Source organism: Pangasianodon hypophthalmus, chromosome 11, assembly GCF_027358585.1.
Source record: "Pangasianodon hypophthalmus isolate fPanHyp1 chromosome 11, fPanHyp1.pri, whole genome shotgun sequence".
Taxonomy (NCBI): Eukaryota; Metazoa; Chordata; class Actinopteri; order Siluriformes; family Pangasiidae; genus Pangasianodon; species Pangasianodon hypophthalmus.
Genome location: NC_069720.1, coordinates 20,115,127 through 20,141,811, shown reverse-complemented (window position 1 = coordinate 20,141,811; position 26,685 = coordinate 20,115,127). Strand labels below are relative to the sequence as shown.

General features: G+C 38.5%; 1 protein-coding gene across 1 annotated transcript; it reads right to left on the bottom strand.

Moving 5' to 3' along the window:
* Positions 1–212: 212 nt before the first annotated feature.
* apc2 (APC regulator of WNT signaling pathway 2) lies at positions 213–26,685 on the bottom strand. Its single transcript, XM_026920781.3, has 15 exons — positions 26,587–26,685; positions 16,368–16,526; positions 13,581–13,671; positions 13,104–13,386; positions 12,291–12,399; positions 12,006–12,119; positions 11,566–11,661; positions 9,737–9,829; positions 9,044–9,425; positions 8,840–8,938; positions 8,353–8,492; positions 8,187–8,264; positions 7,974–8,090; positions 7,675–7,889; positions 213–7,584 (listed from the first exon to the last, which is right to left on the bottom strand). Exons 2-15 carry the CDS (start codon positions 16,509–16,511, stop codon positions 1,989–1,991), a joined length of 7,557 nt encoding a protein of 2,518 aa, XP_026776582.3. The 5' UTR covers positions 16,512–16,526; positions 26,587–26,685; the 3' UTR covers positions 213–1,988.

Sequence of the window (26,685 nt, the reverse complement as noted above, 5' to 3'; positions counted from 1 at the left end):
ATGTCAACTGTCACACTGTATCAGTCACTTGTAATGAACTCAAATTGCATAATGTGCATTCATTTTGTCATAGTACAGAAGCTTATAGAATAGTGCATAATATAGTTCTCAATATAGTAATATATAATATAGTTCTCAACAATAAATACGTTGTACTGAGTGGATGCTGAATAACTTCAAGAAAATCAGAAATGTAAAAAGGAAATTCACACTGAAGCTTAATGTGAACATTTATTATGGAAATCAACCAGTGACCATCACTGTATAATACTGTTGGTCTCAAATACATTCAGAGTTTAGGGTCTGGCAAAGTACCCAAACATTTCAGTGTACAACAGTGCTGGGAGATGGAGTTAAGGATTTTGCTCAAGAACACCAATCATTATGTTCCTGCTTATGCTTATTTAAATGCATTAACACTTGAACAATTTTCACTTATTGACTTGTGCCTAATTTCTATACCTCTACCAAATGAGAAATAAAGGAATATTTATTTTGATTCATTACAATTTTTGCAGAATTACAATTAGGATTTACTTTTTTCTTCTAACTTGAGTATATTGGGCTGTAACACTCAAAACATTATTTGTGGAAATGACTGCAATCTAAACAGCACTCTGAATCAATTGTGTTTCTTGTTTGAAAGCATCTGTCAGTATGAAAAACTGGCCAAGATGTTGCAGCGATTGCTAGTGTGGCTTAAATACATACAAATGGCTTTAATAGGTTTAGGCCTGCGATATTGATTCATTAGACCGATGCATTGTATGTAGAGAGAACACACATTATATATTTCTGTTTAATTCTTCAAAGCCCATTTTTAGTTAATTAGCTCATCATATAGCTATCTGAACAGAAGATTTGTTAGCTTTCTGTTGTCCATACACTTATTTTATGGTGATTTTAGCATTCGCCTTTGAATTTAAAAGCAACATCAGTTATACTGTCAGTTGATCAGAGAGGTTTTACATTGTTTTTGTTGAGTATTCCCCCAAATCGCAATTGTTTTTTCTTGCTTTTGATGACACAAGCATACCTGATCATACACAAACTGACATTACCAAAGTATTCAACAAGCAAAATCACTGTACAACCACCTAAGTGTATTACATATAAGTGTCAAACAGTTTAACAAGTAATAGAGATGTGTGATTATTTTCCCCCATAATTTCCTCTATTTTTATTCTCAGAGGAAAGATTGTTCAACATTAATAACATACATACATATGTGCACTAAGTGACTATTAAGCATGCATGCAGTAGTGCCACAGGGTACTTTTTGCTTACTGGGAAGCATTAGAGAGACTTTGCAGTTATATACAACAGCATCACTAAATTCCAACATTACATTATGCTCTTGCGCTGCTAATTTGGGCTGCTCTACCACAAATATATTTATCTGCAATAATAAAAGTGAAGGCTAAGGGCTTTTAGAATCATTGACAGTGTGGGATAATGGCATTCAAGAAAAAAGTGTATACTTGTAATGCATACATGTTTGTGTTTTGTCTCTCGCACTGTAACAGTCTTTTCAGGTTTTAGGTGGAATTTTTTTTTTTTTTTTTTTTTTTTTTTTAAATGAACGAATATCTTATATTGGATGATTTGCATATTATTCTTCATGAATGCAGAGCTGTCTACTGTGGTCCATAAAGTAGAGTATGTCTTTTGTGTGTTTAGGATTTCCAACAGAACAAGCAATGGTTCATATATGTAACTTTACAAAAATGTCAAAAAAAAAAAGGATGGCTTCATGTTTATGGTAAGTTCCATATGTAGCTTAAATCCATTGTAGTTTGATGAAAGATTCTACTGTTCATGCTAATTTGTCTACACCCAACTTCCAGTGATAAAAATACAAAACCCATGAATACAATGTTTGTCAAAAGCAACATCCGAGGTATATAGATAATGTTGCTCAATAAACCACCTGAGTTTTTATAGCATCAGGAACAAGTCAACCTTGCAACAATGACAGAGCCTGGGCACTACGATTCAAGTTTTTCACCTGACTTCTCAGGGATTGTTGGTGCATGGCTCTGTGTATCTTGAGAGCAATAGGCCATAGGGCTGGGGACATAGTTGAATGGTGTCACTCTGACAGCCTTGCTGGGAGCGCTCTGACGGAAGGGACCTATGACTCCACTATGACTGCTCTCCACAGACTGAAAGGTTGAGGTGGAAGCTGTGCTGTAGTTTTTGAGGGATCCATCAGAATCTCCATCATGCAGGTTACTCACAGAGGCCAGGCTGATTCTTCTCAGAAGGGCCATCTTAGCTACCTCTTCTGAAATCATAGAACCATTTTCAATTGTAGGTGATGTGCTTGAGTTGGTTTTATTGGTTGATAAGTCCTCTGTTTGAACTGTTGCATCACTTGTCTTGCGTGATATAAGTGTAATTGTTGGCAATTTTCCTGGCAGTGGCGGTGGCATTGGTTTGTGCCCTTCAGGGGAAGGCACCAGAGGGAGTGCAGTTGGTGGGAGAGTGCTCTTTAATATCTGGGGAATGTCTTCATCACGGATTCTTCTCCAGGTGACTTTATTGTTATTATTCCGTGATCCAGCTCTATTCTGCCTCTGTTTTGTGTCCTTCTCACTCTTAGCCCTGACACTTGAGTCAGAAGATGATGAGCGCAATGAGGAGCGACTGGTAACACGACTTAAGATATTTATACTGGGGGAGGAAGAATACCTTTTGAATGTATCCTCTCTTGTCTCCCGTAGATTTGGCTCAGGTACAGTTCTCTGAGGCACCCTGCAGGGACTTTCTGAACTTGTTCTCCTGGCTGGACGTTTCACTGTGAAGTTCCTGTCACTAGAGTTTGCCCTTGGTAGAGCCATGCTCTGCTTGAGGATGCCTTGTTCATGACCATTCCTTGGCCCTTGGGGTCCCTGCAATCTTCGTGGACCTTGCACTGCTGACTTCAGTTCTTCGCAGCGAGAAGAGCATAGGAAAACTGCTGGGGCTCCTGGACATGTTCTTCGAGGAGACACATGTTTGGATGTAGGAACAGATCGTGAACAAGAAACATTCTGTCTTGATGATTCTTTGATAAAAGTAAGTTGTCTAAGGAAACCATTGTGGTCTGATTCTCCACTGCATGAATGAGCAGAGGTCATGCGAACTAAATCCAGTCGACTGGCTGGTGAAATTCTCTTCCCTGATAACTGACTATTTTGTCTACTAATGCTAGTAAGCTGGTTGGTTACTAATGGTGAAATTGCTCTTGCCTGCTTTGATGAATTCTGCATGAATGGTATTCTGACAGGAGATTTCTGTGTTTTGTTGTCAGCAGATCTTGGGTTTTGATTGGACATGGAGGTGCCTCTTTTTTTGTCTGGTGGACTGTCTGGATCCGAGGTCACCATTTTCTGATTTTGTTTAATGGTTTGGGTAGAAGGGGTTACTTTTTTCTGAGGTTGCCTTGAGGGAGTTGAACTTTGAGATGATCCTGATGAGGAACTCTTTGGAATCCTGGCAGGAGGAGTTGAACTTCTCTTGGGTAATGATAACTGAGTAGAGTCACTAAGGTGCCCCAACCTATGAAGGCTTCTGGACCGGTGCTGAGCTAAGGAAGGATTTTTTGGGCCATCAGATTTAGGCATCACCTTCTTAGGTGGTGGCCGCTGTGAAAGTGTTTTCTCTTTCTTGGGAGTGTATATCACTGTTCTGCCTCTGAAAACTACAGGCAAGTTTGGTACTGGTTTACGTGGGGCAAAATCAAGTGGCTTATTTGCCTTTTTGTTTTCTTTGACCGCCTTCTTCTTGTCATTGATGTCAGGCTTTGGGGTGAAGCTGGATCCAGATATAAATGAAAGAACAGAGTCTGATTCTGATGATGGTTCCTGGGACTTTGAAGCTTGTAACTTTGTGATTATTGTATTTGCACCCTCCTGTATTGCCCTCCATTCAACACTGTTGAGATCTGAATCTTTGTCAGATGCCATTTCTTCACTGTCCAGATCATCTTCAGGATCCCAATGCCCAGTTTCCTTCTGAGTAGTTTTCTGTTTTTGTTTAGCCTCTCCTTTCCTTTTTCTGGTGGCTTGCTTTTTCTTTTGCTTTGGCATAGCAGATGTTATGCATTTTAACAAAAGATCATCTTCTGAGTCCAGGCTGACAGAACTTGGTGAAGTGTTGTCTTCATATTTATTTTGGCCTTGCTGGGTTTTTAGGGTACACTGACCTGTGCTGGATATTACATTGTATTTATTTCTCAACTTTACATGCTGAGTTTTCCCCTGTTCCTCAAACATCTCTACATCACTCAAAGAGCTGAGAGATGAGCTGAGAGAGTAACATGGGGGTGCTTCTTCCATAATTAGATTTTGCTTGATTCTGTGAAACCCATGTCTCTGGAAATTGTCCACACGACCTTTTGAATTAGCATAATGGAGACCTACATTATTTTTGTTTAAATTATTAAACTGTTTCTGTCTACTTCTTGCCATCACCCCATCACTGTTAGCCATATCATTATCGTGGAAGCAGTACATGGCTTCCTCTGTTGCTGCTGGATGATGCATGGATTGAAAAGCTGCAATTTCTTGTGCTTTACTTCTAGAGTATGATTTCTGACTTTGGTACATCTCTTTACTTTGCTTTCTGATTGGAAGCGCTATATGGGGCATACTTTGTGACAGATTCTGTCCCTGCTTTTGTATTTGTCTGATTGGGGATTGGCTTTGGACTCTTTGCTGAGTCATCTTTGCTGCCATTTCCTTACTTTGTATAAGTAATCTTTGGGTAGGCATTATATGTTTAATGGTTTTGTTCATTTGGTTTGTTACTATTTCAGACTGACATGCCATTTTAGATGATTTATGGAAACGAGAAAATAGACGTAGCTCTTCAATTCTTTTTGCCTCTGTATCAATAAGCTCCTGCGTCTCTTTATTTCTGGAACGCCAATCTCTTGACCCTTTCACTTTGAGGGGGTATTGAAGAGTCTCATCACTTAAGGAAGTGGTGCTTGAGAAATAAACAGGAGTACCTTCAGCGGAATCAGTGTATGAAGAATCATCATGATGAATATCTTTTGCAGACATTCCAACCTTTCGCCCAGAACACATCTGATTGTTATTATTCTGGAGCACCATGTATACTGGTAACTGCACAGATCTTCGAGCTTGGGTGTTAAGTACTTGGTTTGAGATTGTAGACATTAAAGCAGGTCTTACTTTCTTAAACCTTGAGGGCATGGCTGAATTGATGCACTCTTTGAGAATTTCAATGTCATCATCTGAGTTGCCCTCACTGTACTGATCTTGATCCATACATGATGGATAATCAGCAGGATTCCTCTTACCAGTGTATACTGGTTCATTGTCTTGTTGATTTAACAAAGGAGTAAGTTTAAGCTCTACATCTTTTTGGACATAGTGCTCATGCAGAGGAAGGGCACTAAGACTCGATGCACAAGAAAAGTTTTCTAATGGTTTTTCAACAGTGAAGTAGATCATTGTGTCTAGGTCTTGTGGCAAGTTAAACCTTTCCTTCAAGTCAGCAATTTCCATGAACTTACGCAAGCCATTTTCCCACTGGCCTCCAATACCACCAATATTTTGCTGCTCTGGTCCATTTACGTCAGCACAGCATGGAGTCTTACTGCGACTTGGTGGCATGGTTTGTCCTGGGCTGTCTGGGAGATCACTTGGACTCACAGTTCCACTTACCATTTCACTACAAGGATCACTTTGTATAGAACTGGCAATTGATGGGGACTCAAAGCTACCCAGTGAACTTACGGAGCTACAACGGCTCATCACAAGTGGAGTCTCATGAAGGTAATTCTCAGAGGAACTGGATGGAGTCCTGTCCTCAAGTATGACTGCTGATGCTTCCCTAAGAAATGTCTTTTCATGTCTCATCGGAATCTCAATGGGATCAGAAGTACTGCTAGTAGTGGGGCAAGTCTTCTGGTCAGTCATAAGCAGTTGACTATCACTGAGATCCTCTAGTGTTTCATCTTCGTCATCTTTTTTAATTATATCACCATCTTCAACCTCAATAATTTCAAGAGATGAGTCACTCTCTAAATCATTTTCGCTTTGTCCATCAAGGTCTCCATCACCAGAAGAAAGAGAGGACAAAGAGCTACAACGTGAGAAGCAGATTGGTGTATTCTCCACTGAGTACTTCTGTGGTGTCTCTAGTTGACCAATTGGGCTTCTTGAAGAGCATATAGGAGAGAACTTGCTAATATTTTCTCCAGTTGTTACAGTGGGGTCCCATGCTTGTTTTTTCATTGCCTGGGATGCCTGAACATTGACAGTACCAAACATGGCATTCTGGGTTAGTGGAACATGTTGATAGGAGGGGGAGAGCTTAATGGTAGGTATACTGGCATCAGAAGATACCCTGGTTGATACAGTTGCTGGTGTTGCTATAAGAGCTTCTTGGCCTTGTTCTCCTACTGTGCTATAGTCAGGCAATTTTAAATCTTTTGCCATGTCAGAATCTCTCTCAGGTATCTCATTCTGACATATTAATTTGGATAAAGTGGCACCACTATTTAACAATTCCTTGTGAGCCACCTTGAGCTCAAGCTTGTTTGGACGTCTTTGTTCTGCTGGCCTTACGGAACTTTGAATCTGATCATTACTACTACAGCAGCTATCATTATTGCTACCACTGTTAAGGCTGTCATTGGATATACTTGAGTTCACTGTTTTTAGTCTTAACAGAGCATGGGCTTTGCTGAGATGGTCTTTGTGTGAGAATGAATTATCAGAAAGACGGCAGGGAGAACACAGCTTAGCACGTGCCTCATGGAGATCATCAGGCCCATAATTCCAATCTGCAAAATGGTCCTCAGAACTGAGACTAAAGCTATCCTCTGAAGATGTGTGCATGGTAATATCTTCGACTAGCTTATCAATTTTAGCCACAGTGTTGGTGATCTTTTTTGCTAATTTTTCAGCTGCCACGGTCACTTCATCATCAGGAGATTGTGTCTTTTTATCCTCTGTTTGTAATGACTGCACATCTCTCTCAGGTTCTCCCTCCCTCCTGCGGGGCTGATTCTGAAGGAAGTTTGAGTTATTCAAAAACATAGAGAGCATGGAAAATGTTCCTGTTTCTATGCTACTCGAAACATTTGGGGCTTCATCATCATCAAAACATCCAGAATCTGAGGCATAGTCCTTGGCCAAGCTTTCAATATGTCGTAGGGGCTTGTTAATGTTCATATGCCTAGGGCTTTGTTTCTCGATTGAATCAAATGTTTCTGCCAGGTGCTTTGCATCTAGCTCAGCCTCCAGTGCTTTCTGCTTTCTCATATAGAGTGAGGGCATGCAGGAGCCTGGTGATATAACAGCAGTATCTTTATATTTGAGTGGACGGTTGGTGAGGAGGTTTCTCAGAGCAGCAGCACTTCCCATGGCTATCATCTTGTGCTTTGAATGAATGAGATTACGCAGCATGCTAACAGCTCCTAGATCCCACAGTAGTTCTTGGTCCTTTGGACTTCGAGCAGACAGATTCCACAGGGTTCCACATGCATTGCTCACAATTGTTAAACTGTGTGATCGCAGGTGTTGTAACAAAGTCTGCAGGCAGTTGTGATCCCTAAGAACTTGTCTAGTGAGCAGGAAAAGGGAAAATATTAGTGATGCAGTTGAAACAAGCACCTGAATAAAACATTAGTCCAACAAGAGTTCAGAATAGTACCTGTAATCATCACGGGTAGCAATAAGACTGGATACATTACGCAGGATACCTCCACCACTTTCAATTATTGCCAGGGAGTTGGTCTGACACTGGTAGGTAAGGGTACTGACCAGAAATCCTAGAGCACCATCAACGGAGCAAATTGCCATCTTATTTTCTGTGCTATGTGCTGATAAATTCCATAAAGCACTTAATACACTTTTTAGGGTGGATTCCTGTATAGAGAAATGAAGCAGAAGCTTTAATACACAGTAGCATGCAAACATTGTAACTGTTATCCACTAATACTAGTATTTTACCTTTGTAGCCTGAAGTGCACAGGTCATTAGTGCCGATACACTGCCAACATCACGAAGAGCTCTCTTACTGGTGATATCAGCACGCCACGAAAGGTTCCTAAGAATACTTGAGACCACCTATAGGAAACAAAATACAGCCAATTTCTTAAGACCAAATTAATAAAACAAATTAATAAAAATGCCCTTAAAATGAAAATGGAACTTTTGATTTACCTGATGCAACTCCTCACTATCAGATGCCAGTTGAGCAACAATGGCTTGAAGACAGCTTTTCTTAGAGCAAAGTGTGGCCTGAAATTTGATTTAAAAAAAAAAATTACATTAATAAATTATTTGCTCTATTTGCTCTACACTAAATCTCTGTACTGTTTTTGTTTACCTTGTTTACCACATCTCCATATGTAAGGTTAGTGAGTGCCATCCCAGCATATCTTCGCAGGGCCATATTCATAGGCTCATTTTGCATACCATACACTTCCTGTTCCAACTGCATAAGCTCTGCAATAGCCTGAAGTCCACCTGAAACAGTCAGAGTTGCAATGAACTTTCTGCAGAGATACAGTAAGTCCTAGTCTCAGTAACTATGCGATTCAGAAAAACACAAATCTGAACATCCCACACAAATGCTAGTCTATAGATAGACTATGGTAGACTAAGTTCTTGCATGTTATACATTTTTGAATAATTAACATTGTGCTCAGGTTTATTCTACTGTCATATGTTTCCCTGTTAGTCGACAAAGCAAAGAGGATGTGATAAAATATATGACGATAGATAGATATATTGATAAATTGATATTTCTTGATAAATTGATATTGATAAATATTGATAGATGTTAAATCTAAATGATAAAATATTCTAGTTACCAAGTTCATTCATGGCCCTTCGATAGTCCTCCTCAAAGGAAAGTTTCATTATGACACAGATTGCCTGGCAAATCTGGGGATCTAGGGGCTCTGGGATATCTGCATAGTTCAAATTAAGACATGCAATTGTCAGCATAACAGACAGCACAACAGTTTGAGTAAACATTATGACAAAATTTGGTTAGTTTAATTATCTGTACTTACCTGTGGTCTTTGTACCACTAGGTGACGGGGTTCCTACATGGTTCTCAATCCAATCCCAGCCATTCTCACAGTGTGAGCGTATCTGCTCCAGCACATGAAGTACCCTCATCTCACGCCGTGCTTGGCCCTCATCAGGCTGTGAGTACACAATGTTGTGCAAAGCAGCACTAGCTCGGGATCGAGCCTCCCGGCTGCAGCCTGTGGCATCAGGAGTCTTTCCAGTACTTACATCATGCAGTATTTGCACAAGCAAGGGGACACAGCCAGACTTGCGCATGGCAATGCAGCTTTCCTGTGAGCTGGACATGGCTAACAAGACACGGGACATCTCCTCTCGATCTCTAGAGGCTAGCATAGACAACAGCCAGAACATCATCTCCACCTAAAGTGTGCAGAACAGCATATTCAGTGCTACAGTACCGTATTCTGACTGATGGAGCTATAAATCACAAACCTGAACTATTTATCAAAAATTGTTCAGCAAATGTCTTCCCAAAAGGCATTTATATACAGTATACTCATATTTCTCAAACATCACTGGGCCACTGTATACACTATCTACCATGTTACAATAATTAATGCTGTAGGTTTTGGGTTTTGGGAATACACTTGATATATATACATCTCTATAGTGATTGTTAAATCAGTATGACTTGTATGACTGATACATAGTAAAACACATTAGTGTCATACTTTGTTTCCGGCTTCTCCAGGTGCCTCCATAGTGCTAGTGCTTGCTCCATTTTCCATTTCAGGCACTGATGCTTTGGAAAGGCTGTCAATATTCTGCAAAAAGAAAGAAAAGATACACATGTTTGAAATCATACAATTCCTTGTGTAATGTAAACTAAAAATTAAATTAAAAAAACTAAATAAAAAAGAGGTATAAATTACTGTAATACAAGATACAAATTCAATGCATTCAATGTCTACATTAAAAGGTTTCAACTGTAATAGTTGCATATGGCAACCATGGCAAGTCCACTGACAGTCAAGGCAGCAAATTCACCTTTTCATCCTCGAGCCAATCACTATAGCAACCTTTGCAGTGGCATGGGATGGGGAGGCATGTGATCCTTTGAGGTCTACCCAGACTAATGTGCATTCTGCACTGAATATCCTCAAAATAATCAGGTTTATGTGTAATGGGAGTAAGGAAATTAAGTATGTACTGTATTAGGTAGTTTTCTTGTCGTGAGAAGAGGATGCTTTATTTATCCATAAGTCTGTTATAAAATTTGATAATTTTTTCCATATATTTCTTAATGGGGTAAGTAGTCTATTTTTATACACTGCTACATTCTTATGATAAGTTGCATCAATAGTAGTAATATCATATATATTATTAAGCATACAATGGACTTTGGGAAAATATCCACAGGGCAGAGATTTAACACTATGTAGCATATAGGAAGAATTTCCTTTACTTAAATTTGTATTTTTAATAAATAAATAAATAAATAACCACTGTAGCTTAAGGAAGTTATGACATATAAAATGCTGTAGGTGACAGACAGCTAATAGAGTCCCCTCTCAGAAAAAAAAACAGCTTCTGTGATCCCAAATGCCATCCTCACAGTGAGCTATTCAATGCAGGACTAAAATATAATTATAATTAATCTATTTGAATAAATGTGATCTATTGATTGTTTTATTGAGTTAATTTTAATTAATGCTGGGATCTGCATTTGGTCATGCAACTGCAGAATTATTCAGTTATACTTCTTTATGAGTGGAGTGACTTTTTCTACAGCTGGACTTTCTACAACTAATCTTCTCTGTATTTGCAATGCACCTGAACATGAACATGCATCTATTCATAAAGATTGATCTATCAGTATATAACAGAACTTACTATGCTAACAGAACTTACTATGGTAAAAGCAAAACTACAAATGACTGTCTTTTGCATCGATTGGCTACTTGTCCTTTTGTCCTTATGTTTATCAGAGCTATAGAGGCACAATACATTTTTATTTTTGTGTAGTTTGGTATTTAGAATGCTTTTTTTGTTATATTTTGTTATTTATCTGACAAAGCTCTAGTAATATCCTCTACATCTGGTTCAGTTTCATGCAATAAACAAATTCATTCTTTGATTCATTCATATTCAGTCATTATAACCAGAAATATATAACCCAAGTAATTACTTTAGTCTCAAGGAAAGGCTATTTGATGTTGTGAATGAAAAATGAATATAGATTTATGTGATATTTGTGTATTGGTGTCCTTTGATGGACTGCAATCCCATCCTGAGTGTATTCCGTCCTCGTGCATAAGCCAATAAAATGTCTTAATAAAATTCTATACGTATTTGTTCTCTGATTTAATAGAAGGTTAAAAAACAATGCATTATGCATACTTGTGAATAAAATGTAATTTTACCAAATACTGCAATAAATAGCAATTATAAAAAGTAGTGTTGGTTTTATATGCCATGCTTAGCCAGGTGTTAAGTGAAATATGATACAGGTGTTGGGACATTGTACAGATGTTTAGGTTGGGAAGGGTCATGGTCTTACTTGATTCTCTGACTGGCCAATCTTCTCCTGGGGACAGCGCGAGCCTTGTGCCTCCTGTAACTCCTTATCCAGCTGCTCCAGACGAGTCACACGGATCTGCAGGGACATACAGGCCTATTGTTCACAAATTAGACTGAAACACATACATTTTTTTAGAATTTTGAATCAAACTCTATACATGTTTTATATTGTGAGATGAGAGTGATTTACATTAATTTAATAACCAATACATGATGTTTATTAGCAATAGTAAATTCCTTTGACTGGACTTGTATACATTTGAAGATACTTCTGCTTCTTTTGAAGGGTATTGTTCTGCTTCATCAGTTCTACTATAGGGGATCTCATTGTAGACTAATATGTCATACACAGAAGAACATTTTACAACTCTCAGATGCCTCATTGTCTATAAATGAAATATATTTTGAAATATTATTCACCTGTGTTCTCTGGACCATTTCATCACTGGTGCCAAAACGCTCCTCCATGACTAAGCGTAGTTGCTGGACCTCAAATTCTAACTGCTGGCGAATAAGGTCCATTTGTATGGAGAACTGAGACACAGAAAAGAAAGTTTTGTTACAATAAGCATATACATATTGTATATTCATGCATTCTATATATCTCTGTATAAATTTAGATGCTGGAACAGTCAATTCATCAAAACACAGATAGAGATAAACATATCCATAAACACAATGGTAGAACACATCTAGAACTCTTACTGTGTCAATTCGAGGCAGCTCTGCCAGCCTCCGTGAAAGCCCCTGCAGCTGAGAATAATACCAATGGCGCTCTTTCTCCTCTTTCTCAATTTCATTCAGCAGCATGGTCCTATAAATATACCATACAGTTATCCAAATATTAATAAAGGCCAAAGTAGATATTCAAATTATTTTAAACAGTCACTATATACTCCATATCCACTTTAATAAGAACACCTGTACTCTGCTCAGTCATACAGTTATCTCAATTATGCCAATCATGTGGCAGCTGCACAATGCCTAAAATCAGACAGATACAGATCCAGAGCTTCAGTTTTCCCAAACATCAGGGAAAAAATGTTATCGCAGGTTTGATGGTAAATGCATTATTCCATGGCTTTTAGTAAAAGCTAGACAAAATAGTTCTTCTGGATCATCCAGTCAATATTTAACATCATTTCATTTACATGGTGGGATGCTTTGAGGACCAAAGGCAACATAGGGGAGTAATGCACAGGACTATACACAATCTAAATATTATGAATGCGTAATACCAATATAAATGATAAATGATAGTAAAATTATAAACCTACAGGACTTTACAACAAAATAAACACACAGGTCTAGATGGACAACTATTCATCACACAATTATTACTTTCTAACACTGACTTCACAGAATAAGAGAAGCAGCATAGGATGCTGTGACCATGCAAAGCTGTACAGACTGACTGTGTAAGTTCTGTGTGTAAAGCATTATAGGTAGCAGCATATAAAATGGAGAACCGCTCTGAGTAGGAGATAAGTATACTAAGTGCTACTGTACAAATCTTGCCTCTCTTTGCGGAGCTCCTCTAGATGCTGGGCAGTGACACGGCCCTCTGCTGTCACGGCTGGGTGGAGGTGTGAGGGGTGCATGGCCGTACCCTCACCAGACACAGAGGAGCACTGGTGGGAGGATGAGCAGACAGAGCTCCTTGATCTGCTGATGCTGGATGATGAGAGCTGCATTCTGTCCTCCCCATCATTCGTTTGGTTGGCTGTGGTCTCTGAGAATACACGCAGGTTGTGTGGCTGGTACTTGAGCTCATAATAGTTGGTCAAGTCCATATGCAGCTCTGTGAACAGATTTCAAACAAAAGATTTTTCAAACAAAAGATTTTTCTGGATCTCTGTTCTACTTTCATACTGTAAAAGGTTTATTGAATTGTCGCAGTTCAAAATTAATTAACCTGTAAAGAAATTATGAAAGCTACATGAATGTTGTCAAATAGTGAACAAGGAAATGATGTAAAATAAAGGTTTCTGCTACCTTTTAGCTGGTCAAGCACATCCGCTCTCCCTGAAGAGGCGAGAGTGCAGGCTTCCTGCTCCAGTTTGCCTTGCAGATGCTTCAGAACCTCCTAAAATGGCAAGAAAGATGTTCAAATATTATCTGCATTTAATGTTCAAAAGTGTTTATAAAAAAATCCCATTATGGCTCCATTGAAGTTTGAGAATCCTTTTGATCATCAAAAAAGGAAAATAATTATAATAGACATTGAATAACATACTTTCTTCTCTGTCACCTCTATGTGTGTGATATTCACTTGGCTTCCTGGCTCTATCTATAGACAGAATCAACTGACCTTCATGATAAAAGCTTAGCAGGGATTATCCAGCTGTGCTCAGCATCTGGGCATGTGCCATGGAAGGAATCATGTGATTGGAAGCCCAAGCAAAATATAATGTAAGCCCATTATAGTGATAGCTCTTGATTTAAGGTCAGCTATTTAAGGTTTAACTAATGGTTTCTGTTATAATAGGAGATCAAAAATGGGTCTGGAAATTTTTTCATAGCCCAAGACGTGTAATGTTAATGCATGAAGTTTAGAACATTTTATAAAAAATATACTCCATGGCGGCCAAGTTCATGTTTTATAGGAAATAATCAGAATTAAATCTAATAAATATCCAAAAACAAAGGCAAAGCATAAGTGCAGGCAGTATGTCTATGATGCACAACCATTTCAATTCTAAGATATATTGCAAAGATTGGCAGAGGGAAAGGGGGATTATGGGGTTGATAATGTGTGTACATTAGAAATGCATGTACATCACTGTAACCTTGTTTCCCGCACAAAGGCTGAGAAAAAGAAAAATGTGTCTCCTTTTTCCAATGCATAGATTTTTTTGGGGGGGCCTTTGTGTGGTTTTTGTGATGCATTTGGAGTGGAAAGCTGGCAAACACATCTGCTATATTCAACACACTTAAACAAAGATACAAACCGCTCCAAATGAGCTGTTAGGCTGTATGCTGGATGACTGTATGTTGTCAATGATCAACTGCCTATTACTGGGTTACTCTAGAAAATCACTAGACAGTAGCCAGTTTTTTGGTTTAAAATCTATAGTCACTAGCTGCTCCTGCTGTTGTATCCTCTAGCCTGGCTTTTATATATTAGCCGAACAAATCGTGTACACATTGAGGTTCCTTAAGTAATACAAGACAAACATCTCCTTGTTTCTTACAGGCATGCAATGAAAATTGTGGTTCTGAATACACTATTGGCTGTATTAAAAACACATTTTAATGTTTAGATGTATTTATTTACTCTTTTGTCATGGTATTTCCAACTGACCTACTGGTTACCCAAGGACATTTCACACTGGCTAGTCACACTAGGATGGTATTATGGCTCCAAGCAGTCAGTGAGACTTTGTGGCTTAATTTGAATGGCACTTTACTGCTAAAATCACTGTTCTTTCTAAGTTTGATTTTCATTTGTTTAATAGCAGTTTCCTGTTTGTAAAGAAAGTCTAAGACACAATCTAATGCCATAATCTATATGAGGCCAGTCAATTTTAAATTACCCTGTGTTTAAATACATTAATCTGTAATACAATAAAATAATCTGCTTAATTACAATTAGGTCATAATTGTGCATAGTATTCTGAAGGGTAGATGTTTTGAGCTTGTGAGTGACAAATCGTCCAGGGGACTAGCAGGCTTTGTGTTTTCAACTTTTTAAGTCAACATTTAACTTATCGCCATTTTGTCCTTAACTTCCTCTGGGCCTCAGAATTTGTGTCTAACCGTAACTTTGCAGTGAGATCTAAATGCTAAGTGAACTGGAGGCCTGGGCTTAGAATTATAATGAGCTCTTTAGAGGTGTTCTTTTTTTATTGCAAAGAATTTATGTCTCCCAGCACAGCTCAGAAGGAGGAGGGCTGACTGGGGATAAGCAGGATCCACCTGATTAATGCTTTGGAGTAGACTTTTTAATGGATTTCTGAGCACTAACTCGGGAGAGCTAAAGGCAGCGAGAGCTAAGCTGCCTTAATTCTTGTGTGAGGTGATGTTTTTACTAAAATATAGTATTTCAGTCATACTACAAAGATCATGTTCAGATTGTCCTGAGGTTAACAAGATGAAATAAACTAAATAGTTGAAACCTTAACACACATGCCATCAGGAGAATCCCCAGCCAGGCTTTTATGTGTCTAGTTCTTTAAATTTTATGTAAATTGAATAACTGAAATGATAATAGGATATGGGGTAAAGGGAATTTTAAAATGATTTATTAAATCAAAGCAGTGTCAAGGGGTAATTGCTAAACATGACATGAGGGAGTAAGACAATAATAAGTCAACTCCAAATGGGACTTTTACTATAATCCAACATGAAGCTTTAGAGTAATGAGGATAACTCAAACATGCACCACATATCTAAAACCCAGGATCAATAGTGCGATTAAGTTGGATCGTCTAATGGTTTCCATCGTTCTCTGCCAGCCTATATACAATACAGGAACATACTGATGCAGTTCTGTGAGTATTTCTGTGCTCAGGTTGTGAAAGTTGGCTATGACCCATTATTACCTCCAGACATTTTATAGAAAGTAGGTCACTGCTAAAGCAAATACAGGCAATGGTGTCTTTCCACTTGTCGCAAAGCTCTGAACTGTGATACTTAAGCGACACAAAATTCTTTTGAACCTAATTTGTTCTTCCATCTTGCACTGTTGCCCAGGTTGTATATTTTCATGGAAGGTTTTTTTTTTGGACGTACACATATATTACTACATATACTGTATATATATTTGGCACATGGACCCACCTTCATATCAGAAGTCTCATTTTCCAGCTTGGACAAGTGGTGTGAGTTGTCCTCCAGCTCGCGGCGCAGGTGCGAGTTCTCCTTGCGGAGATCCTCCACCTGCCGCACCAGCTGGTCATAGGAGGCCACCGAGTTGGACATCATCACAAAATGGGGTCCCTGGAACAGATTAAAGGCAGGTGTTAAATAGTGGCACAAGCCATCGCAAAAACAATTTAGGACAATCAACCCTCTGCTTATGGTGGATTTTAGAGCTACCAAAACAGGTACATAATGTCTAATTCATGGTTACAGACTTTCTGTTTTGCTCAGATTGAAGTTTAGTACAGGAATAATACACTCAACTAACACTTTATTAGGAACACCTGTACACCTACTCATTCATGCAATTATCTAATCAATCAATAGTGTGGCAGCAGTGCAATGCATAAGATCATGCAGATACAGGCCAGCAGCTTCAGGTAATGTTCACTTCAACCAACAGTATCCAGAGTTTACTCAGAATGGCGCAAAAAAGAAAAAACATCCGGTGAGCGGCAGGTCTGTGGACGGAAACACCATGTCGATGAGAGAGGTCAACTGAGAATGGCCAGACTGTTTCGAGCAGAAACAGAAAGGCTGCAGTAACTCAGATAACCACTCTGTAGTTTCTGTGGTGAGCATCTCAGAATGAACAACACATCAAATCTTAAGGTGGATGGTCTACAACAGCAGAAGACCATGTCAGGTTCCACTTCAGTCAGCCAAGAACAGAAAGCTGAGGCTGCAGTGGGCACAGGCTCACCAAAACTGGACGGCTGAAGACTAGCCTGGTCTGAAGAATCTCAATTTCTGCTATAGTAGGGTCAGAATTTGGCGCCAACAGCATGAAGCCATGAACCCAGCCTGCCTTGTGTCAACAGTCCAGGGTGGTGGAGGTGGTGTAATGTTGTGGGGAATGTTTTCTTGGGCCCCTTAATACCAATCAATCATCGCTTGAATGCCACAGCCTATTTGAGTATTGTTGCTGACCATGTGCATCCCTTCATGGCCACAATTTACCCATATTCTGATGGCTACTTCCAGCATGATAGTGCACCATGTTACAAAACAACAGTCGTCTCAAACTGGTTTCATGAACATGACAATGAGTTCAGTGTTCTTCAGTGGCCTTCCCATTCACTGGATCGGAATCCAGTAGAACACCTTTGGGATGTGGTAGAACAGGAGATTCGCAGCATGAAAGTGCACCTGAAAAACCTGCAGGAATTGCGAGATGCAATCATGACAACATGGATCAGAATCTCAAGGAATGTTTCCAACATCTTGTGGAATCCATCCCATGAAGAATTGAGGCTGTTTTGAGAGCAAAGGGGGGCCCTACCCAGTATTAGTATAATAATAAAGTGTTCCTAATAAAGTGGGTGTACATTTAATACAATTCACCATATTGGTACATACTGCTATTTTCTGCACTCTGTTGTTGTACTGTTTTGTTGCTATGCCACAAACAAAAAGAACACTTAATGAGCTGACCAATTTTTTCTGCATTTTCCCTCATGCTTTTACTTGGCCATACTTGATTCCCTGTCCTTTTCCGTCCCACACCAACAAAAACGCAGATACCTCCAAGATCATGATGATGATATTACAATGCTTTTATCCACACTATATTTTACAAAATATTTGCAGCCTAAACTACAAAAACTTCTCATTGTGACAAACAACATATTGTATTGGCGATAAGACTTCACTCATCACATCCTCTTCCAGTCCATGAGTTTACTACTTGCACTGCATCTACCGCGTTTATTGTCTCATACATTATTATCCATTTGCATTGCAACTTTCCTAATTTGTAACATATCATCTGGTGATTCACTGTTGTCACTTTCTATAACACATTGCACCAAGGCCTCTGAGAATGCTATTTCGCTCTACTGTATGTGTATATGACTAGTATAACTATAAAGTGTACTGTTCTCTCAGTCTCTCTAATGGTTCAAACAGTATCAGAATTAGACCAAGAAAGAAAGCCAAGAAAGCCTACACTTGGACTGTGACATTTAAAAAAAAACATTTTCTGCTGTTAATTCAAACACGAACGCACCGTCTGTTCATCCTGGCAAGTTCTCTACTCATTTACTGTAATGTAATATTTTTTTATTGCAGGCAGATTTTTCTTCCTGATTAGTGGAAACTGTGAAATATTGTCAATAATTTCCCTACTCATTTTCCATTTTTGACACGGACACTTCTTAGACATAAATTCAGCTAGGTATTGTTTCATTACTGAAAAAAATGGAGACAGAATAATGCGGTTCTTTCATCTCTGTTGTTGCAAGGCAATGCCAGGTCACAAAATCAGGGGACATTGATGAATACATTTCCACACCAATTTATCTTTTGTACACATGCATTCCCTGTTTTTCTGACTTTCTATTATTCTCTCTATTATTGCAGCACATGCTCTTTTCTCGATGCAGAGCTCCATATTAGTGAATCAGGCTTTGTTGTGCAGTGCTGTCTCTCGGCACTGCCGCGGTGGGGGAGGTGGGCTTCTGCCTCACACATCTAGGAGATTTCTGTTAAGACTTGCACAAATCATCCAGGGGAAGCATCTCCAACAAAACAGCACCATAGAGGCTATAAAATGAGCCCAGTGTTCAGGATGTTTGCAATCACAGCACAGCAAAAAATAGTACTTTTTAATTTATATTTTACTCTAGCGCAATACATGTTTTAATGGAATACTTCTACATTGTTAAATAGCAATTTAAACTCTAAATCAGCCAAATCATTTCACCCAGTTTAAAAATAGTTCAATCAGTACTGAATACATATTCAGTGAATACATATTCAGTGAACTGAGTGTTCTTGGGTATATCAAAAACCCACCTCCAGTTACTAGTTACCCAATATCTGAGCAGAACCAGCCATCTGTCTCTAAGAACAAGCTTAGTTATGTAAAGGCAATTCATGACTATGAATCGATGAGTAGCTCAGGCATGCTGATCAATACTACAATGTGTGTGAATGGTAAAGCTGGGGGGCTTTGTTTCCACTGCATGCACTGACTTCATGTTATCCAAATGGCATTCAGTGAAATGTGGCCACCATCAACACCTCACAGCAGGAATTTATCAGAGCTGAGCACATGTTAATATGCATGCGATTCAACATGGCCATTTAACACGTCTTGATAATTGCTCCGAATCAATAAGTCCATCAAGTCATTTGGTATTTCATGGCAAACTCTAGAGCGCATGAATTAGACAGAACTGGAAAGAAGGAAGTAAAAGCCAGTTTGTGTGAGAGTGATTCAAACAGCAGATTGATGAGGATGTGGCACATGGAACACTCCACAGGGATTTAAACACAGCTGGTTCCTTTTCTCTGATCTAAAAGACTGAATCTGTGACTGGTTAGGAACCAGGCTGTGCCATTCCTCATTCTGCATCTTAATTAGCTCTTGGCTATGCCTGAATTTCTATTATGCCGTACTGTCCAGATTGGAAATGGGGCTTTCTCTTGTGGCTTTAACTTTCTTCTCTGCTGCTCTTCTGACTGTGCTTTATCTGTGGCAAAGTTGCCTGAATAATCTATCCCAAGATCTTGTCCCTTAAGGGAAATAATTCAGATGGAGACCAGCATTGGTGAGCTGCCAATGAGGTGTTGCCATTCACAGTGTTTCCATAGTAACACCAAATCCTTGCTCTGATTTGCCAAAAAAAGCAGCTGATACAGTTTTCCATCTGTGAGCTACAGATTCTTGAGTGACACCTATGAGGTGTACTATAAACTAAGCTAAATCTTGGCTGCATTTAATAAAACAACAGCCATTTCTATACTAGTTCTATTATTTTTGTGATGCGCTTTCTAGTATGTATTTATGACACGCTATAAGTTTTATAAAAATAGCCAACAATGACAATGTTAAACACTCCATGAGTATAGTTACCCATAGACTATCGCTATTTTGCGTTTCACTAAGACAGGAATTATGCAGACAAAACACAACATTTCAAATGAGATAAAATCTATATCTAAGACTATATCCACACAGCATGCATGCTGATTATATAACGTCTGCCCTTCGGGCTCCACTTGGTTGATGTGAGTTACACAACAGGCACTGTTAATGTTTCCACTGATGTCCATACAGGACATTACAACTAACTTGATTTAGCATAGTATTATGGTCTGCATTCTGTGAAGACACATGAAAAAGGATTTTTTGAAATACACATTTTGTTTGAATGACCTCATAAATAAGCATAAGTACATTTAATTGGCAAATATTAGTGAACTGAATGAACTTCTTCTTCATTTATGAGTATTTCTCTATAGGCTTAATGGGTTACTCTCCAATTGAGCCTGCCTTTAATAAAACACTCATTTAGAGTCCCATTCGGATCTGAGAGTGAGTGGTTAATAAATTCTACAAGGATTTAGCTTTCCTTATTTAATTGCTTTTTTTATTAATATTTTATTTGGTTTGGTCTGCGGCATTAATAGTGATTAAATTGTAACAAAATGTAATAAGAATCTCCTGGTCTTCCTAAACAAAGCTGGCAGTGTAAATCCAGGTAAGAATATTTTTGATATTGAAAACAAAATTAAACGTTGCCACTGGTTTAAATCAGCTATACTGTCAGACAGGGTTAAAGAGTGCACAGTATATCATGTTCTATTGTGTCCATGGCACAAACATAACCGAATGAAACAACCACTCAGAAAGTCCAATAAACCAAGAAGCTTAATCTCCTGAAAAATATGATTCAACCTTGTCTGGAGCAGTAACAAAGATTTATTAAAAATTAGACAATGATTGAATCCAAAGGATTAACACCGAACAACCATTTCTCACACGACAAAGCAGGAATGTAATAAAAACCGAATGGTGCGGTGTTGTTAAGGGCCTAATTTCTGATATTGGCTGCTTAACTAGGCCACAAGCAGCAGGAGGGAGAACAAAGAAGATGGAGTGGAGGATGATCCCTCCATCGCCCCCTCTCTCCCTCCCCTTCTGCATCTCCCTCCACCCTTTTACTCTGAGACCGTCTGGTTACTAAGGAAACGGCACCTATGATGGGGCGGCGGCGAGCCTGAGAATTTCAATTCAAACAGCTTTAACACCAACAATAGCACCCGTGCTACTGTATTTATAAGAAAAGTCTCAAGGTTAAAGCAATAATTATTTTAAATACTGTGAATGCTTGTTGTTATATTGAGCTTTTTAATGGGACATTTTCCTTCATAGGAGCTGATAAAAATATTAAATATCTAAATCATATTTTTAGCTGGTTTTCCTGAAATCCTGAAAAAATGCAGAAAATGTTCATACATCATTAAGGTATGCACTACATTGATTACTGCTACAAAAAGATGGAGTAATAGGACAATACCTTTTGTTTTGGCAGGATAAGAAACACTGATTGTCAAAAATATGAATCGGTGACAATATGTTCTAAATATAAAAAATTTTCAGAAGAGAAAAATCTTTGCACTTTTCCACAGCAGTATAAGGTTTTTCCTAACAGCTCTCTCGGAAGATTTTGGAAAATTACTGAAATGTGTCCTGACTCTGACAGGCTCATGGTCAAAGATTTGCTAGTAGAGAGGTGAGGAGAGACTGCATTTTCATCTGAAGCTTGGTTATGGTCATTCAATTATTCAGTGGAGCGAGAGCCCTGAGTTACACCGCTATGAGTCATCAAAATTTCATCTCCAATGCATGCTGCACAGACAAAACACTAGGGGTTTCTCATTAAATATGCAGGGTCGTATTCCTAATACTTACCAGTTATGACAAAAAGATTTAATAAAAGTTAGGACTTGACTCTGAGAACATGGGCTAGAGTTCTTGATGGCTTCTGTTTTACACTAAAGACTTTTGGGTAGGAGTTGCTGAATAGTAAGGAGACAGGGAGATGGTGTTTTTCGAAAACCTTATGACTAGTGGAGAAAGGGAGCAGGTGGGAATTTATAGGAAGTTAACTAGGAAGAATGTGGCCCTTCCAGCATGGTCGTTCTCCCAAAATTCAGCAGTTTCATTGCTAAATTCTATTTACAGATATAATCCTGTTCTGACCATCTCACAACAGTGGATTCAATGATTTTCCCTCATCTATACCTCTGAATTTGAGGAAGTGAGGGTAAAATGAATAATATCCACAGGGTTAACTAGGTATCACTGGGAGACAACAAACAGTCACCATCTCTAACAAGGGTTGACATACTGATATAAAGAGATATACGCTAACATAGAACTCTGAAATAGTTTGATCGATTTAAAACTTATAAATTATAATTTGAATTTGAATCATACTAGATAAAAAAATTATTTCTGCATTGTTTTGATAAACTAGTGCATACTTAAGGCATTCTGCTTAGCAAAGCAGTTTAAAAATATTCTGGCAGCTTCAGCAGTAAAATGTTCGCACTATCATTGTTAGAGCAAGCGTTTGAATCCCGACAATGCAACAGCTAATCGTGGCTAGGAATTAAGGAAGAACATTGGCTCTCTAGGTGGGAGGGATGGCAGTACTCTCTCCCCTGTCAATCATAGCAACACTAGCCAATCATGGGTGTCTGTGAGCTCTTGTATGTGGAAGAGGGTAGATAGCAAAATGCAGTTGGCTGGCCAAATCTCGGAGGACCAACATGTTACTTTTCACCCTCCCTGGTTGGACGTAATCAAACAATTTAATGCTTGAAGTGCTACTACAGTGTTACAATGCCATCCTTTTGGAAAAGCTCTAAGCTGATGCCATGATATACAGAAAACTGGGCTATTCTCTTACTGTGAATTTTTTCAGAGGGTGAAAGTGATGTTCACCCTCATTAGGGATGAACAGCTTTGTTCTGCAAATGTCACAGCTTGGTATGAGTCAGTCGAGTCCAGTATGTCAGAAAAGCAGCAGAATCCAGCTAATATAGAGTAATGCACCACGATACAGATAAGCATAATCATGACACTGTTGTGGTAAATAAGGAGGCTGATTCATCATTAAGTAGTACTTAAAGAAGTCATATGGTCATATAATTTCCCCTTTATTTAAGCCACCCTGATGAGCCTCTTACAACAAAATCTTTAAAAAAAAACATACCAAATCAACCATAAATACATGTTTCAGATCTTGAATTTCCAGGTTTGAATGGAACAGACACAAAACAGCTTAAATTCATTCGAATCATTTCATACTCGCAAATAGGAAAAATGGAGTTGAGGTCTTCAGTAAATGATGTTCACTACCCAGGGAATGAAAATAACCAAATGTGTTCTTCCTATCAGATACAATCTTGTCTGTTGACCTACTCTGTGTGTAAACCATCAATTGAGTAATCAGTAGTGTTTTTAGTAGTAGTTTAGTAGTATTAGCAATAAAGAGAATCCATCAACAAGAAACACTTTTGTAAAAGCAGTATTATTCATAGCTGCAGTTAAACACCCAAGTAAAGTCGGCAATAAAACACAATGAATAATCATGTGTCTATGAATAAATCAAGAATGTTATTAGATTAAGATAGTATGTGCAATTACATTTTAAATTAATAAGCAATGTCTGAGCAGAAATATTCTTTAAATCAAGAATTTATAAAATTCATAATTTATTTATTCATTAAGTCAGTGTTTTAGCTATAAGCTATGGTGTTCTCATCATACATAAAACACACTGTGAAAGTCAATTTTTTTATTTCTTATTTTGGTTGTTGAACCTATACTATATAGCCAATTCATCTCCTTACAGATTCAGTCCCCTCTTTGCTGTTATAATAACCTCCACTCTTCTGGGAATGCTTTCTACTAGATTTTGGAGTATGGCTATGGGCATTTGTGCTCATTCAGCCACAAGAGCATTAGTAAGATCAGGTGCTGATGTCAAGCGAGGAGGCCTGGCAGACAGTTGGTGTTCTAGTTCATCCCAAAAGTGTTCAGTGGAGATGAGGTCAGGGTTCTGTGCCATTCACTCATGTTTTTGGACCTCACTTTGTGCACAGGGGCATTGTCATGCTGGAACAGGTTTGGACTCCTTAGTTCCAGTGAAGGGAAATGGTAATGCTACAGCAAACAAGGATATCCTATACAGTTGTGTGTTTCCAATTTTGTGGCAACAGTTTGTGGAAGAACCACATACGGGTGTGACGTCAGGTGTCCACTTTTGGCCATATTGTGTACTTGTCTGTCAGACAACCACGAATAAAAAAAAAAAATCAAATAGCCTGGTTACTCATTCTGTTTGTCCAGGGTGGCTAAGAAACTGATTTGACCACTCCGACATGACATAAAAGCGAATGCGTGTTTGCAGCCTTTTCGAGACACACAGTGTGTGTTTGACTCATGCATGCTGATATGCCCTCTGTGCTCTGGCTTACAATTTCAGATGCACTGCTAGGCAGAGGCATGAATGCTGTGTATTGAATGTCTCTTGTCTGTTTTTTCTCCTCTTTCTTCCTCTATCTCTGATACAGACAGTTTTTCATCATTTATTCAGTATATGTTTTAAATATATTGCACCTGGAGAGCGTCATGCCACCATGACAGCATTGATCACAGGACTATGACAGCAAATAAAAGAGAAATAAAAGCAAGTGTATTGAAATATATTATTTCATTGCTGTAAGTACATCAGTAAATAGACTGACATCGATATGGTGCTTTCATCTATTTAGCCTAGTGAGTTTATATTATCTTCATATTTATCAGGCTATATCCATTCCAAAAATATGTAGACTGCTTTGTATAATGTGTTTTAATTGTTAATATCAGCTTTAGGTTGATTCTGATGTCTATTGTGACCTTCTCACTGTATGAGGTCTTGGTCTTACTGTCAAGCCGAGGTTCTGTAATGTTTTTTTTTTCTTGTTGTTCTTTTTGTCACTTCTATAAAATTCTTAATGAGTTAAAAGTGCTTAGAACAAAGTGAAAGCTGCTTATTGATTTCCCCATAAACTAATGTTCTGCATAATAAAAATGTTCTGAAGTCAAGTCAGTGGCAGGTTATAGCATTCCTAAGATGGGTGTTATCAAGAATGGTTATTGATGTCATTCTGATTTCACTGGTATAAAATAATGCACAGATTTTATTTGGTCTGTGGCACTATTTTACACATCAACCTGTTATCATTTGGTTAGCAAAGCAAACCATAAAAAATCAACAAGGGTGAAAAATCAGGTGCTAAAAACAAAACAAATGAACACAACTAACTGCTTTATAACAAGAAAAAAAATGTCAGTTGTGACAAATTATTGGACAAAGCAGTGGTCCTGCTTGAGCCTTATGTTCTTATCCATTCCATGCACATAAAACCACCTGAGATTTCCAATGGCCCATAAAAATATCATTGGATGATAGATATAACACTGGATGACTGTAATTCAGAGATAAGGCATATAAGATATAATTATCTATTTACATAAATTCATATGTGCATTCTGACAAACTATTAAAAATGCCTTCTTGCTCCAGAGATCCAGTTCTGCTCTTCACAACCTAATTTATTGATTGTCTCTATAGGTCACCCTAATTTAAAGGGTGTTTGGAGATGATTTTATGGCCATATTGTCTCTGAGGGAAAAACATGTTTAAATTGTTAATGACAAGTAATCATTTTCTGCCTCGTCCTTTTGTCTTTTAGTTTTCTGATGGAGCGCTATAGTGGGGGTGGCAGTTAATGCAAAATCGCAATGGAGGGAGGTTCTTTTTTTCTCTCTCTGCTATTAACAACAGTCCAGGAGTGTACCCATGGTTAGTGCTGAACCATTTTTTAAAACAGCAATCCTTATCATAATTCATGCGATGTTAAATGTACCCTTGGCAGACCCATATCTTGTGCATGGAAATGGTCAGGTAGAGAAGCTACCTGACTTCTCTGTCGACCTTGCAACGTCAGTGTTGAGAAAATAAATAAATAAATAAATACCAACGCTTTAGATTTTATATCCTCATACAATGCACAATACGCAGACCAGTCCAGCTAATTTATTTTACATATATTTTTATATATATTCGTGGGATGCATGTTCAATGTGGCTAAAGCATGGTATGCACAAACCTCACGAGAGCCTCACGAGCTTTCATCCTCATAAATATTCTCCTCAGGACCGCGCGCCTTCCCATCGACACAAAACAGGCCATTCATGCTCGACAAACCCTTTCTCTGGCCACAAGCATAGGTATTTACATTCTGTACAGCAAGAAGATATGAATAAAATACCATTTCAGGCGAATCTTACCTCATTTTGGAGCAGTTAGTGATGTCGGGTGTGGACTCGGCTCGAGCGCGGCTTGTGAGAGGAACGCTGCTGTGCGCGCGACGCTGCTGCTCTGATGTC